The sequence below is a fragment of the Nannospalax galili genome, unplaced genomic scaffold (assembly GCF_000622305.1).
Source record: "Nannospalax galili isolate Female #2095 unplaced genomic scaffold, S.galili_v1.0 scaffold107, whole genome shotgun sequence".
Classification (NCBI taxonomy): Eukaryota; Metazoa; Chordata; class Mammalia; order Rodentia; family Spalacidae; genus Nannospalax; species Nannospalax galili.
Genome location: NW_008358490.1, coordinates 3226010 through 3242825, shown reverse-complemented (window position 1 = coordinate 3242825; position 16816 = coordinate 3226010). Strand labels below are relative to the sequence as shown.

At 44.1% G+C, this 16816-nt stretch overlaps 1 protein-coding gene across 5 annotated transcripts in view; it reads right to left on the bottom strand.

The window, feature by feature from the left end:
• The window catches only part of Ttc7b (tetratricopeptide repeat domain 7B), a 267710-nt gene that overhangs the window by 115789 nt on the left and 135105 nt on the right, over positions 1-16816 (bottom strand). For all 5 annotated transcript variants that reach the window (XM_029557984.1, XM_008821742.1, XM_008821743.1 and 2 more), the window contains exons 8-9: positions 14720-14783; positions 10929-11066 (exon numbers count right to left, since the gene is read on the bottom strand). In XM_029557984.1, the coding sequence (XP_029413844.1) occupies positions 10929-11066; positions 14720-14783 (202 nt within the window). The remainder of the gene's footprint in view (positions 1-10928; positions 11067-14719; positions 14784-16816) is intronic.

Genomic DNA, 16816 nt, shown 5'->3' with positions numbered 1-16816 from the left:
AATATTTATCTCCACACACACACACACACACACACACATTCTCTCTCTCTCTCTCTCTCTCTCTCTCTCTCTCTCTCTCTCTCTCCATAACAAAACACCATCCTAAGAACTTTACCCAGATGTGGTAGTAAATGCCTGTAATCTTAGTACTCAGAAGGCTAAAGCAGGGAATTAGATAGGTTTGAGGCCAGCTTGTGCTATGTGATGAGGCCATGATTGAAAAAACAACCCCCCCCCAAAAAAGTGAGAAAAAAAGAGGGAAAGAGAATGTAAGTTAACTATTACAAACTAACTTCACCCCAGATCAGAGGTGTATAAATTCTGTGCCACAGCTGATGGCTCTGCCTTCCTGAGGGCTCCCGGCATCTTTGCTATAGTCAGGGCACACCAGCCCTGAAAATGTCCACACAACTCCAGATGCTCCAAAAATCCTGATGCCTGAATATCTAGCAAGACCTCCTTATATTTCCATAAACACTGAGTCGCAGACCTCTAGGAGCTCAGGTCACTCAAACTCCATCACAGAGTAGATCCTTCCCAAAGAGCATACCTATGTCAAAAGAACTCGTGTTGTCACTGAAGACACCTGGTATCCACAATCTTCCTCCTCCTAGCTGGGGTGGGTGTTTATCCCAACTGTTTGATGAGCTCTTTTAGGAAACCCCAATTATATCTGCATGTGACAAAGTAAAAATGTCCAGTCCTAATGTCTATAGGGAGGTTGGTAACAGAAAATATGGGAATAAAATAAAAGAACATTCATATTTTAGTAACATTTCTAGTGCAAAAGAAGCACTGATGACAAAGACATCTCAAAAAGCAGTGGGTGTCATGTGCACAGGGGTTGGTGGGGACAGGACATACAGATGTGTGAAGAGCTGTGGAACACACAGGCCTGGCTGGCAGAGGGGGTGGTATCACAGTCATGAAGAGAAGACACCCGCTCTGCAGTCAGCTGGCTCAGGCTTAAATTACTAGCAGGACAGAAACAGGGCATGGACAGGGCTCCCATGGGAGTGTGGCACAGTGGAAGCACTGTAATCATGACAGCTGCTGAGGCTGCTTTTATGACACAATGTGGCAGCAGATCTTGGGGGGTCTGAAGTGGAGATGGTGGAGAGAGAGAGTCCTTGGGAATGGGGGTGCCAATGTACTGCAAAGGGAGAGTGGCTGGAGCCTCTGAATGGGAAAGAGGCTGAAAGTGAGATTCTGGCCCCTTTTTACTTCCAGTCAGAGCTATGGACCCAAATCACTCCACAAAGTATCATGGACACCTCTAAATCACCTCCATCGCTAGAAAAGCTGGGCTCAGCAGCACTATAATGTCTTTCCAGGAAGGACAGGTACCCTTCCACCCTCTAAAGCCCAGCTCACAGTTGCTAGATGCATGGATACGGGGCAGAACAACCCTTAGAGCCTAAGGGACATCCTCCTTTTGTGAGTGGTAGTCAGCATGTCACTTGCAAATACACTTCCTTCTGTGGTGAGAGCTTGGCTTTTCTGCCTCTTATTTTGCCTTTTCATAAGCATCCATCTTAGAAAGGTTCTGGGAATGAGCCATTCTTCTGGCATAAGAAAGGGATTTAGCAATTGCCTTCCTTGTTTGCAAAGTCCAATTACACCAACCAGGTGTGTGGCAGTAACAGCTGCACAATACCACAGGCAGAGAGAAGCCAGGGCCTATTTTTGGAATTCAAGAATCAGATTCAGCATCCAAAATCCATGGGGGAAGGGGAGAAATATATAATCAGATACCTTATACACTTGACTTGAAGCCCAAGGCTGAACCCATCATCGTTAAGAAAGAACAGTATCACACTGAGCTGTCTTCCTCATTTACCCAGTGGAGAGTTCACCACATAGACCCTTTAGGGCCCTTTACCTAGGAAGATTTTCTTTTCTTCATCATATGTATTTACTGAGTCCATTAAATTGTAATGAATGTAATTCACTGTGGTTGTGCAATAGCACATTTTAAAAAAATTAACAGGGCAGACAAATAACATTTTGCTTCTTTTAGTAATAAAAACATAACCTAAACTATTTAACCACTGGGGACCATTGCTTTGGACACACAGATACCATAATCACAGAGCATGTGGAAATCTTCAAGATGATCTGGTCCCATTCTTGCTTTACTCAGGTGGGGCTGAAGACCCAGAGAGGAGACAAGACCTGCCTAGGGTCACACGACAACAGAGCTCAAGTTAGAACCTTATTTCAAAATTTAATTATTTTGAAATGAATTAAAAATAAAGGCACAAATTAAAATGGAGCATGAGCAATATGCTTCTCAGAAGACTGGGTCCAAGAAAAACTTCTAAAACGCATGCTTACAGGACTTTGAGCAACCAATAAAAGGCCCCCTCCCTCCCTGAACTGTGAGAAAGCACACACACAATGTCAAAGCTTGCTCGTTTACTCTCTTTATTTCAGAAATAAAATAGAGTATATCTGTGTCTGTGCCCCACCCACCCCATTTCCCTTTTTGCTTTAAAACAGTAAGGCTGTTCTAGGCAAAGGAATCAAAAAGTTTTGTTGCTTTGGAAAATAAAGACTATCATTGCTTTTGGCCACAGTGAGAGTAAAAAGTGGGTTATTTTCAATGGTCCCAGAGTTTATTATAGAATTTGAGTGCTGGATGGCATCCTCTAGCAGGCTCTTTTCTCAATTCTAAGAAGCAGCTTGACCAAATCTGCAAAGGAGTAAAGGAGCTCTGGTTCCTACTAAATACAACTCCCTCTGCTGTTGCTGATGAAGTTGCTCTTTGTTAGCCTTGCAGTATGCACTGAATTCTTAGCCTATCCACCCTGACTTGGGACACAAAGTTTTAACCCTTCAACTATGGCTGCAGCACCCGGCATAAAGATACAAGGCCTAAAGAGGGAAGTAGGGAACTGCAAAACTGGCGGAGTGGCATACTATGTAAAAAGCAATGTACATGGAATGCTTAAATGAAGGAACAAATACAGAGAGGATTAGGATCCAATCTATCAGCTATCCTTTAAGGATGGCCACAGACAAGCAAGTATCGTCAGAATGCAGTGAACCATGAAAAATCCAGAGATTTCAGACAGGACTGAGGCAAAGTAGTTAAACTACAGCCCGAGTACCCACTCTGACTTGCTGCTTATTTGTATAAGGACAAACAAAGAGACCCAGCAGAACAGAACAAAAACCTCAAATGGCCAGTTGGTTTTGAAAGGGTGGCAAGTCTGTTCAATAAGAGAAAGAATAATCTCTTCAATAAAAAGTGTTGGAGTAATTGGATTTCCATACCCAAAACAATAGACTCTGTGATGGTTAGTTTGAATTGTCAACGTGACATAATCTAGAATCACTTGAGAGAATGTCTGTGAGGGATTATCTCGATTAAAGTGGGAAGACCCATCCACTGTGGGTGACACCACTCTCTGGGCTTTGAGTCACAGACTGTGTAAGAATGGAGGCAGAGGCAGCAAGCTGAGCTCCAGCAAGCATGCATTAATTCATGTCCTCTGTGCCTAACTATGGATACAATGTAACCAGTTCTCTCAAGCGTCTGCTGTGACTTCTCTGCTATGATGGATTGTAACCTGAAACTATGACCTCAAATAAATCCTTTCTCCTCTAGGCTGCTTTTATCAGTTTTTTTTTTTTTTTTTTTCTAAATCCTGGCAAAGAAAGAAAATCCTTTTAAAATCCTTTTAAGTCCTAGAAAAGAAATTAAAACAGAAAATGGTACTAAAAAGTGGGGTCTTTGCTGTCATAAACCTGACCAGGTTTTGGGCCTTTGGATTGCTTTATGGTTGAACTATAAAAGCTTTTGGTACACTGGGTTAGAAGTCATAGGATTCTGAAATCAGAGCTTAAGAGGCCATTCTGGGGGATCTTGGAAGACAACGCTGAGAGGAATGTGGACAGTACAAGCCGAGATCACAAGGCTTCAGAGGGGACCAAGGCCCCTATCAGGAACTGGGGCTAAGGGCCATTTGTGTGACACTTTAAGAATCTGGCTTCAATTTGTCCATTTCCTGAGAATCTGTGTTGAATTTAAAGACAATGGACTGATTAATTTACAGAGGAAATTTCAAGGCAGGAGAGTATTTCAACTGATGCTGAAGAAAAAAGCTCAAACTGTTAAAGAGATCAGCACCATTAAAGAGAAACCTCCTGGACTGCACTGGGGCAAAAGGAAAAGTGTCCTGAAGGCAAAACCTGACCCATCAGAGGCAACAACCTGAAATAGCAGCAGAACTGGGCTGGGCAATGGCGTCCATCTGGCACTGGTTTGGAAGGCATGAAAAAATGCAGGCTTGGGATGATAAAAGGAGAACGATGTGTGGCAGGGCTGATGTCCCTGTGGAGAGGCCCTGAGTGCCATTGTGTGACACTGTGAAGGTGAAGCCCAAACTGCAGTGCAGACCCCAGAATATTGGCAATGCATGCCAGGACGATGGGACAACTGCCAAGGGTGGCAGGTATAAAGTAGAGCTGGAGGACTGGAGCTCCTCAAGCCTTTTGGAGCCCAGTTGATTATATTACAAGCCCCAGATGCCACACATGGAGTTATATTCATTCATCCCCCGCCTCCTATTTTATGCTCGCATATGTGTGTGTGGTGTGCATGTGAGTGTGTGTACTTCTTTTTACATGTGTGTGGGCATACATGAGTGCATATGCATGTGGAGGTCTGAGGTTGATGTCAGGAATCATTTTGGTCACTCCTGCTCCTTATTCATTGAGGCAGGGTCTCTCAGTCAAATCTGGGGATTGCCAATATGGCTAGTCCTGCCAGTCAGCTTGCTCTGAGGATCCTGTCTCTACCATCTAAGGCAGGCTGTTATGCACATCTGGCATTTGCATGGATTTCTGGGGACTGAGCTCTAGTCTTCATGCAAGTGCTTTAACTGCTGAGCCATCTCCCCAGCCCCTACATTAATTCATTGCTCTCTGTTCTTGACTGTGGATGCAATGTGACCAGTTGTTTAAAGGTCTTGCTTCTGTAACTTCCCCATTATGATGGACTATGACTCTTCTTTCTCAAGCTGCCTTTGTCAGGGTATTGTATTTTATAACAGCAACAGGAAACAAAAACAAGACATATACCACACCATATACAAAATTCACTCAAAAGGAATCAGTAGCTCTAAATACAAGAGCAACCTTACTCCCCCCTCCCGCCAGAAAAACCCTCAGGGGAAGAAATAGAGAAAATTTTCATGACTTTGAATTTAGAAATAGATATGATACCAAGAGCATAAGCAACAGAAAAAAATGTGCTGGGCTTAGTCAGAATCAAGTTCTCTGCATGAAAGGACATAATCAAAAAAGTGAATGGACAACATATAAAATGGAAGATATATTTGCAAATCATATATCTGCTAAGTTTATTATGCATTATAAATAAAAACATAATTAAAAAATAACAATTTCAAAATAAGCACAAATTTTGGATAGCCAGTTCTCCAAAGAAGATATAAAAATGTCCAATAAACACATGAAAATATGTTTAATGTCACTAATAATTGGAGAAATGCAAGTCAAACCCATAATAAGAAACTATTTAAGACCTACTAAGATGGCTGTAATCAAGTAATAAATGTTGCCAAGAACTGGGCAGAGAATGCAAAGTGGGAAGGCCACAGTTTGGCAGCTCCTCAAAGCTAAACATTGGATTTCCATATGACTCCACAACTCTACTCCTGGGTACACACCAAAAAGAACTGAAGAGAACTCAGGAGTTCTGATAACATGCTGTCAGATATACTACCATAACAAGGCTGAATCTCAAAAATATTAATTAGCTAGGGCAGACATAAAAGGGCACATGTTACATGACTTATTTTCTACTAGGTACCTAGAATAGGCAAATTCACAGGCAGAAGGCTTAAAGGTTGCCAGAGTATGGGGGGAGGAGAAAATGAGGAATGACTGCTTACTGGGTACATTTCTATTTGAGGTGATGGGAACGTTTGGAAATGGTGATGACACTTGTCCAGCAATATGAATGTGATTATATACCCATGAACTATGCCTTTCAAAGATTAAAGTAGCAACCTGATTCTTTAAAAAGTAAAAAAATGGCTGGGTGTGGTAACACATGCCTTTAATCCCAGCACTTGAGAGGCAGATCTCTGTAGTTAGAGGCCAGCCTGGTCTACATAGCAAGTTCCAGGTCAGCTTGGCTACAGGGAGACCCTGTCTCAAAAAGACAAAAATAATAAATAAAAAATAAAAACAAAACACAAGGCATACACCTGCAAACATGCCTCTCTGAATAGAACCATACTAAGGGTTTCAACTGCTCCTGCTGTTCTCAGGAATACTGGCATTCTCACTCAAGAGAAGAAAGTCACACTTCATTCAGAGGAATGCTTTCCTAATGTGCAGGAAGAGACACTCGTGGCCACATTAGGGGCCCAGGTTCTTTGGGGCAGACTGACATGCAAAAATGGCACTGATGGCTCTACCAGCTCCCACCACCCCAGTCTACCCTCCCATGCTGCCCACCTCACTCTGCCCACACCATTTAATTTTTTTCCTCCTGTACCTGGGAGGCCCCATGCTATCTTTAAGAACCGGCTCCCTCTTTGCTTGGTCAAAATGCCCCTTCGGTACAATCATTAGCCATACAGTTTTATCTACAGAACTCCAGTGCTATTGAGATTTACCATCGACAAGTGAATATGGAGTCCAATGGACTTTAAAACTGCCATGCCTATGTAGGGGAACACACACAACCTCCAAAAAGACCCCATAATATTCTGTCAAAATGAAGCGATTAATAGTTAAATTCGAGAAACAAACCTCCTTAGTAGCTTAGGCTCATTCTTAAAAACAAGAGGAAGCTGGGCTCCTGACTTTACTTTTAATAGAGGAGTTGGCATGACAACTAGGGCTGCTGTTTAAATTGAAAGGGAAAAAAAGTGTTCCTTCCTACACAAACTTTGCAGCAGGGCTCACAATTAGCCCTTAAAAAACCATGAAAACTCATAGCACCGGAGCAATGGTAAATATTGGGCTTATATTTAAACCTGTCAGAGAGAGGCCATGATAAACTTGGTTTTGTTTCCGTTGTTCCATTCTTCCTGCCAGTAGCAGGCTAAACAGGGCCCTGAAGGAAAGAAAGGTTGATGTGGGCACATGCCAAGGCAAGCCAGAGAACAGCCCTCCATCTTGAATAAGCACTGCGAAAGAGAAGGACATGGAGGGAACAATGCCTCACCCCACCCCCAAGAGCATCTCTGTTCCCTTGCTGTGAGTCAGCTTTCAAAGCCCGGGTTTATACAGTGCTTCACAATGTACTTTCTGCCTGGGAGTGTCAATGACAGGAGAGGAGATGTGCTGACATTCACAACAGAGCCTCCTTGTCTTCTTGATGCCCCTGGACCACAATCAATCAAGAGGGAGAACCAAAAACAAGGAAATCCTGCCCTGATGTGGACATGAGGCTGGCTAGGGACAAGAGAAGGGAAGGCTTAAGGACAGAACCTCTTCCCTCCCAATAGCCTGGTGCAGTGATGAGCTCTGCGCACTAAAGGCCTCCCCTGTACAAAGGAAGATGCTCACTGTCTCTTAAGCACAAAGGACCTGCTCACAGGTTACCCGTAGCATGTAGATGGATCCCATCAGTGAGGGGCACAAGACTATCTGATGCTCGTGGTCTGATCCCAGTGCTCTTCCCAGCATTGTCTCCTACCAGAGGAGAGAATGAACCCTCCATTCCTAGTCCCCAGGTATAGTCCTTTTACCCTTTGACATGATCAGTGATGGAGTCCCTTTCCCCTTAGACTGCAGTATCCCCCACCCAAAGAGCCCTAGTGGATGCTGAAGCTATGGATGACACCAAACCCCAAAAAGCTGTTTCCTCCTCTATGCCAGGCAGTGAGTGTGGTGCCTGCAGAGGCCAGAAGAGGGATCAGATTCTCTGGAGCTGGAGTTATAGGCAGTTGTGAGCCACTCAACATGGGGGCTAAGAATTGAACTTGGGTCCTCTGCAAGAGCAAGTGCTCTTAAACATTAAGCCAGCTCACCAGCCACTAGTTTCCTTTTAGGAGGATGCAATGATAGTTAAAGGTGATATATTAAAGGTGATAGTTATTGCTGTGGCTTAAGTGTCCATAAGGGTTCGCTGAAATGAAAGGCTTGGAACCCAGGGTACATTTTGGGGAGGCAGTGTGACTGTCAGGATGTGGGGTCTCAAGTCACTGGGACCATGAGGTAGTTATGTGGCCCTGTAAGTTCTCAAGAGTGGGGCTTGCAACAAAAGGAGCAAGCTGGCCAATTCTATCCTCTCTGTTCCTGGTTTGAGGTGTAACCTCTTGCTTGTTCTCCAAGGTGCTCACACCACTGCTAGTCAACATAAGGTGACAAAGTCAAACAGCAGCCCTTTCTGCATATGCCATATGGACTTTCAGCCTCCAAAACAATGAACTAAATAAAGCTCTTCTTTAAAGGTAGACTGTCAGGAATCTCATGACTCTGCAAAGGTGACTAAGCCGTACAGTAGGGGAATGAACTAAGTGCCACTGAATTGTATACTTCAAGTCATTAAGTATGTGAATTTTAACTCAATTCAAAAACTGTTTCAATTTTAATGTAAACCTTGGAGAAAGCAGAAGGACAAATAAGAGCAGCACAAACAAGGCAAACGGGGTCAAGAAAACCCTAGTAAATGAGGAAAGAAGCCACGAGGACACTCTAAGATGTTATCTGAGATGGAAAGAGGGAGGTTCTTACTAGCAGAGGGAGGCCCCATCCTCAGTAATGGTGGGCTGACCTCCTCAAGGCACTGTGAACCTTCATCTTTCTGGTATGACATCCACTGTATATATGACATCCAACTGCATAGTTGTCACACGCTTGTGGAGAAATTTCCAGTTCCTTACACAAAGAAGGCAGGACAGGCTAAGGCCAAGTATCCAAGTCCTTCATCACAGAACATCAGGCATGCTGAGCCTCCACAGGGACAGCCATATGGGCAGCAAGTACTTGTTGGCTGTTCCCCTCTAGATTGGGAACAGCTCATGGGTAGGGGCCATACCTTGCCCATGGCTATATTCCTAACCTTGATCATAGCCCTTGCACAGAACAGGTGATTTCATATATGTGCTGAAGAAATTCTATCTATTGATGTATATTCCTAATACGCAAAATACAGAGATGTCTAAATGGCTCTAAAGGATATTCCAGGGATAACCCCCACCACACACACACACACACACACACACACACACACACACACACACACACACTTTTCCAGCTTCTACTTGAGTACTCTTAACGGAAACTTTAGCATTGTCTCTATCTTTTTAAATGTGACTATCGGGGTGACAGGTTAGGCTGCAAGGGCTCCTGAGACTAGATGCTCCAGCAACTCAGGTATTAAGCCATCGCCACAAGGTAGATACTGCATGTGACATGGAGACCAAAGTCATCAGGGTGAAAACAAGGTCCTCAGCGTCCATGCCAAGAGCAGGCACATGCCACAGAGCTACTAGCTTGTGGAGGAATGCTGCTAAGGTGACAGCCATCCCTCCAAAGCCATCTATGGGATAACAAGAAGCCCATGGCAGGGTGACACCTCAGGCTTTGCACACCTGTTTCAGACAAGGGCAAGTTTCAAGCTGGGGAAAGGCCCTGTTGCCACGTAAGGATGAAAGCAGACATGCAAACCACACTCCCCCATGGACACACACAGGTGGATAACGGCTTGCCTAGAGGACAAAGGTACCTTGAAGGAACTCTTGTTCCTTGTAAGGAACTTGAAGGTGGCACTGCACTCAGGTGAGCAGCACAGTGGACATATTTGACACATCTGACAGGATCAAGCTGTCAGGAAGAGGGTCCCAGGAAAACTATGGACCCCTGAGGAGACTGGAAGGTTTAGTGAGCCACCCCAGGCCTGGACTGGATCCCAGATGGCAGGCTGTGTGTGCAGGGGCACTTGGACACATCTCATTGTCTCTCTATATCGTGAAGGGTTTGATTTTTCTGAAGGCTGGGCAATCATTGCCCTGTCTAGTCACCGAAGCAAAGACTGAAAAAAGAATCAAGCCCCAGTGGCTCATCTGTTCCCCTGGTTCTGCCTAATGTGGTGAGGCACCACGGGCTAGGGGGTGGGTCGAGCTCTGATCTGATTTCAGCCAATCTGTTACTGTATTTCATTCCCTGTCCTTGTGCCCAGAGGCTGTTGCAATGGATATAAATTTAGAAAGAGAAAGATAACACAGAAAAGATTATTTTAACAAAATAGGTTGTTTCTCTATTTTGCTCAAGAAAAAGCTGTCTCCTTACTTATTTAGCCTTACCAAGGTGAAATCTGGTATTCTGGGCGGGAGCTTATTAATTTGTAACTGCAGCTCAGATGAACCAGCTGCACACGAAGCTGAAATGCCACGTGTCTGTCCTGAGTGTTTCCTAGAAGCCGAGGGGGTAAGAACACCACACAGCCCCTTGCACAAGACCTGGAATCCACTAGCCCCCTCTGGCCAAGCACAACACTAAACAAAGACAGTGTCTTCCTGGCATAAAATGGTCTCGATAGTCAACATCATGGTGCAGGGCTCCCAAACTGCCATGTCACTAGGAGTTACACAGCAGTTTAAATGAAACTGCTTTATAAGGAAATTAGTGTCAGAGATGAGAGGCTTTGGTTATGATGGAAATTGTACTAGGAGAGAAACTGCTTTGAAAAGTGCTGCTGCCTGCTCACAGCCTGAGGGGTTAGAGTCTACTCATAGTAAGAAACTGTCCATCCTCTCCATCACCTGATCTCCTAGCCCAATAACATATGAGGGGAGCAAAGTTCAATGAGTAGCCCAAAGTCATATGCCACTCGCAGAGGGAGACTTAGGAATAGGTCTCACAGTCCCTCCCCAAGACACCTTTGCCATCAAGTCCTCCCACCCCCCCACCTGGAAAGCAGCCAGACTCAGTGGCTGTACCTCCGACAGCATCTCATACTGGCCTCTTCTTCCAAGAGCAATGGTCAGTAAATCATAGACCACAGATGCACTCTGCAGGCTGATGAGGCGGTCGCTCTTGTGCTCAGGAATCCTGCTCAGCACAGCATCTCGGTTGGCCTGAAGACGACATGGGAGACAGAAGCAGATGGTGAGTCTATGGTGACCCTATGCTCTACTACTGCCATGCAGCACAGTGGCCACCTAGCCCTCCTGCCCCTCCACAGCTTCCTGAGGGGCTGGCCAGAAAGAGGGCAGGAGTGAGTAAGGACCTGTCACCTCAAGTTATGTATTCAAAAATCCCCAGAGCACCATAGATATGGTCTATGGTTTGATTCAACCCTGAAGGTCAGATGTGAGCCTCTTGGCAGGCATTTGAAGGAAGCTCTGCGAGGTTGGGCAAAGCAGAAAGCTTCCCTGTGTCCAGGCCCACAGAGCCACAGCATCCTTCAAGTGAGGCCCTGCTGTGTCTCTCTGGGTTCCTGCTCTGTGCTGAGGCGGGAGACAGCACCCTTAACTCTGCACTTCCCGTAAATGAATGGTGCCATCAAGTCCCATTAGTCCCATGGAGACGATCATACTGTCCTCTCAAGATCCCTACATGCCACCTCTACAGGAATAGACTCAAAGACTAATCCAGTCTTCTAAAGAGAAGCACAGAACCGATGCAGAAGAGAAGACAAGGAGTGAGCAATTTTCACTTGGCCACAGAGGACTCAAGAAAACACTGGCCAATCTCACATCTCCACTGTAGCGCAGAAATCCATCAGGAACAGCCAAGCTCCCCATGCTATCTACCAGAAATCAAATGCTCTTCACAGCAACGTGTTTTCACTGCTTCTGAAATTTAATTTCTCCACAGATTCCTCCAGATACACCACACATGCTAGAGACTCAACAGCTATTTCATTTTCCTTTATTTCCCTAATAGGGAGTTCTGAATCAATCAAGTCAAATTTCTGTCAGCTTTCCTGACCCAGCTCTACTAATTAACAGAGGTTTTCAGGCCCATCTGCCTGATGGGCAATACAAGGCCTGCACAGTCTTCCTGGTGAGAGTGGTGCATGAGATTGTGGGGTCACTTGTTTACCAGGCTAATGTTATCTTCCAGCCTGACATTCAGAAAGGCCAGGCACACACCTTCCCTCTCCCTAATGAGGCAAAATGCCTCCTTTCTGTGTGCATCCAAGGCATTTACTTTTAGCCACCCATCAGGACTTACTCACTTGAAAACTCCTTGCTCTTAAATGTCAAAGCCAAATGAGAACATAGAAAACAGGCCACTTCCTACAAAGTGAGTCATCTCTTATGAAAACAAGACTGCTTTTGAAGATTTCATTCTAAGTTTTCTTTACACAGCGCCTTTTGAGCCCAACAAAAGACGCTCTGAAGGAAGAAGTGCCTGCTGGCCTGCTGTAGATGGTCTCGTCTTATTTATTTGCTATTAATATTCCATTCTGAGACCAATGCCTGGAAGAAAACAAAATGCACAGATACTATGTAGGAGAGGTTTACAAGTTACACCAAATGTATCCTCTTTTTCAGAGAAGATATTAATAACTTTTGTTTTCAAAGGTAGAACCTAGAACTATAAGCAAAACCACACGTAAGGATCCAGGAATCCTGGTTTGGTGGAGTTTCTGCAGACATAGTTCTGACGAGATCTTTCTCCAGAAAACTAATTTGCTATGCACTGAGAAAGCGGTACACTTCCAAAAGATTTCTTGTAGGTAGAGAGACATGGATAAATTTATGTTTCTTAGTTAAAGTAGGAACCAATAAAGAATATCATTTTCTCAGACATCCAGAGAACACGGCACATTTCATTTTGGTTCTGAAATTGAGCACATGCATTTTTCTCTCCTGAAAAATCAAGGAGTCAGGGGACATTAAAAAAAAAAAAAGTCTTCTGAAGCTAACTTCATATAGAAAAGATACTTAGGGAGGACGTGGTTGTTTTCACATTTAGTTACTGATGACATCACTGGATTTCATTGTCCCCTGAAGAGACTTTTCCAGGAATTAAATACCATGGAGGCAAATCTGACTGCTTCAGAGGCATCTCAACTTGGAGTATTATTGTCTATATCACTTCCATGAAGGAGTGAGTTGGAGATATCACTCCAAAGGTTCTACACTACACTACAAGCAAGTACTAAAGCCATGTTTTCCAAATTCCAGAGTGGAATACCTGATCTGACAAATGAACACACTATTTTCAGTCAGAATCATCCAGTAACCCACCATACTTTCAGAGCTTGGGCACCATAACTAATAGAGTTTGCACCAGGAAACTACCTGCCAAGTTATGAAGAGTCCAGTGCAGGACACAGGAATATCAATAGGGAGGCCAGGACAGTGGCCTTCATCAAAACGGTGATGAAGCAGGTGAATCTTGTTCACTTGAAAAACAGTAACTGAATAGCACCCACTGCCAGTGTGGTCATCTACGCCTCTTCCCTGACAGTGCCAAGGCAGAGCCAAGACTAAATGACACCGTCCTAAGTTACAAGCTGACGGTCAAGGAAAGATGAACCAGGGGGCAACCAGCTTTCTGGAGAGGAAGTGAGCCCAATGACGTCAAGAGCGGCCCAGTAGAAAGCAATGGTAACTCAAGCAGTCTGCTCCTGTAATTTCTGGGCCATTTTTCAGAACAAGAAAACTCCAACCTGAGGCAAGAGAGTTACCTACCCTGTCTGGCCTAGCCTCTGTTGGCCACCTCTTATCAGCATGGTCCCTCTATCCATGGTTCACCTCAGCATATTTCTTGCCCCCAAGTAAGCACCACATTGAAGGTAGGGGCATCTCTTGCCTTCCTTATTCTTTTTTCTCCATATCCTGCCTGATGGGCTGAAAGTTCAAGGGAGGAGCATATAATTTACCCAAAGGAGTGTCAAACGACCACCCCAGGCATGCATTTGCTTACTCTGGCTTCAGGTCCCTCTATAAAAAGAAGAGGGGTAGACAGGAGGCCCCTGAGTCCTTTCGAGCTCTAGGAACCTGTTTTTCTGCTCAAGTACTTAGCACACATCATCTACCTGCAGCAGTCCTAACTACTACATACAGTGCAGCATCCCCAAGGCTTAAGCCATGGCCAGAATCTTCAAGCCAGACCAGAAGTTCAACAGATAATAAGCAATGCAGTGAAGACCAAAATCCAATACCCTGGTCAAACACTAAGAAAGGGTTTCTAAGGAATCTGATAATCTGGCCAGAACACCCTCACAAAGCAGAGCTGACCAACAGGAGGGCACTACCACAGCCTGAGACTCTGTAGGGCCAGATCAGGTATGCAGAGAAAACAGGGTGGAACCAGGCAGTTTCATCTGGATCCTGCCAGGGAAAGCAGAGGTGGATGTGTCCCAAGTGAGCACTCATTCTCAAGCCAGGCATACTGAGAAGACCAAAAGGGGTTCCTTCTGGGCTGCTTCCCCTGCTAGGTTTCCTTGGTAAGTCATTGTCACTAGAGTTTCCACATGTAGAATTTCAGTTCTATGTATTTATGTGCATGCACCGGTATCCAATCAACATTTGGTAGATGGATGATAAACCAGGAACCCTTTTAACTGCTTGAGATGACCAAGGGACAGTGTTAACCAGTCCAAGAATTAAGAAATGTCCTTTTAAATATCACTGCTGGTTTTTCCTACCTAGGTATTCCTTCTAGAAAGTATTTTCTCCAGACCATGCATCACCATACTGAGGTACTGGCCAGAGCAAGGAAGGGACTCTAGGGACAAGAGAAAGAACAATGAAAATCACATTGCACTTACCATTGATTCACTAATCAGCAGTAACAACAGGGCCTCTTCAGTATTTTCTTGAGGACAAAAAATGCTGCATAAAAAAAAACCATCTTTGATATATGGCAGTTTTGAAATAACACAAGACACATGACTACAAGCAGAATGTAATGCTAAAAGCATCTCGGATTTTTTATAGAACACGTGAAAATTACTGTATAAGTTGGACACTTGAATTAGTTTGCTTATTTCTATGGCAATCCATGGAATTAATACATTTCAGCTACACATCTTAACGGCAAGCAGAAGGGTGAAATAAAACTGTAAAAATCCAAGTTAAAAGCCCAAATAACATATGTACCTATTACAGAGGCAGAAATTGCAATCACTACAAAAATGGTGTTATGTAAATAATACAGGCTTTTGCTTCCACCCAGTATGAGCACACAGAGCAAACTAAACAGTCCTCTTCTTACCTGCTTCCTGTTAATTGCCATATCTTATTTTGTCATTTGATGAAATAAGAGATTGAAAGCAGTTTTGGAGTTTGAATAATTTCCCTAATACCTTAAGAATTTAGTGAGTTATCTTACTTAAACACACGTTTCATTCTGGGGCAGTATGCATGAGCTGTCTTGTTAATCTATTTTATGGTATTTGGCTGAACTCTAAAATCTTGGATTAAAAGAAAAAACTTTAAGCTCAATGTTGCTGAGGATTAGAAAACAATAAAAACCCAAACATTACCCCAATCTGTACCCTCTAGATCCTATTTTTGTATGCTGAGAGCACTTTTAAGGACATGCAGCTTTTTTTTTTTTTTCTTCCTCCTCTAAAGCTCTACACTCTTTGGAGTAGAATTCTGAATGTTATCACCAACTGGCCAAACTCAACTTTTTTTTCAGATAATTGAAAACGAGTTTATTATGATAAATAAAAATAAACTTGGTTTTAAAAAATCCCGTCTATTTTGAAGATGACTAAATAAGGACTAAATTTACATTTTCTTGGGATAATATGTCATTTAATTGAGATTTCCTCTCCTAAACAAAAAAAGCAAACCCCACGTTTTCCAGATAATTATAAATCCTTGTTCTCTTTAAGGTTGGCAATGCTTCTGTGGCATCAGAGGACACTGGAAGTGGGATGGAAAGTACAGTGCCTGGTCCTTCTGGAGACCTCTACCTGCAGGGGTTTCTGCAGAGCTCAGTCATGGCAAGGCTGGCCTGGTGCAGTGGGATTCTGGGCTAGGAGTTGCTTCTTTTGGAAGTCAGCTTATGGTGATCTGGGCTTTTAGCAAAATGGAATATTTCTCCTTAAATTTGGAAAATCTAAAGGCTCAGAACCAAGAGTGCTTGGGGGGGGGGCAGTAAATTATTTCCTGATATCCTGGCTGTACTCACATGTAATTGGGACCTCATAAATAAAGCAGTAACCCTAACCATTTCTCTCCTGGCTAGCCAGTCCTGCATTGTTCAGACTAATTGAAAAGAGAGAGAAAGCCATGCTAATTATGACTTAACACCAGCCAATTCAGTCCATGGATAATCTCCAAATTCCATTTGAGCCATCTAGCCTGCTTAAATGCTAGGTTGTGTTGTTTTTACCAGAGTTTCTAACAAGGGGCACATTAACTGAGTCTAATTCCACTTCCTGGGCCCTCCCTGCTGGGCAGGTGGTTGGGCACTAGCAAGTTCCAGGGCTGGGAACAGGAAGGTGGAAGGAAAGAACCAGAAGAACCGTGGAAGACATGCCTGAAAGTCACACACTGGAAAGTTCTCTCTCAACAGTTAAGACTTCCTGAGACCCATTTCTGTCCACTTCTCTCTTCTTTGCTCACACAAGTCTGGATCCCAAAGCAGATGATGGTCAAAGCTATTGGGACCTTCCTTTTGTGATATTTTCTGCTCTAAGGCCTCAGAGCTTCAGGGGAAGACTCTAGATGGAGTGCTAGACCCAGGGCAAGCTGCATAGAGGGCAGGGTGAGGGACAAAAGGGCTAACTCCCATGAGCCAGCAGGAGGTGAGAGGCTGCAGGCCCAGCCCATTCACGCTACCAACTCCAGGGGTGATCCCCAGGCAAACTCAGTTAAATTCACCAATGCATTATGCGGTGTTATAAAAGACA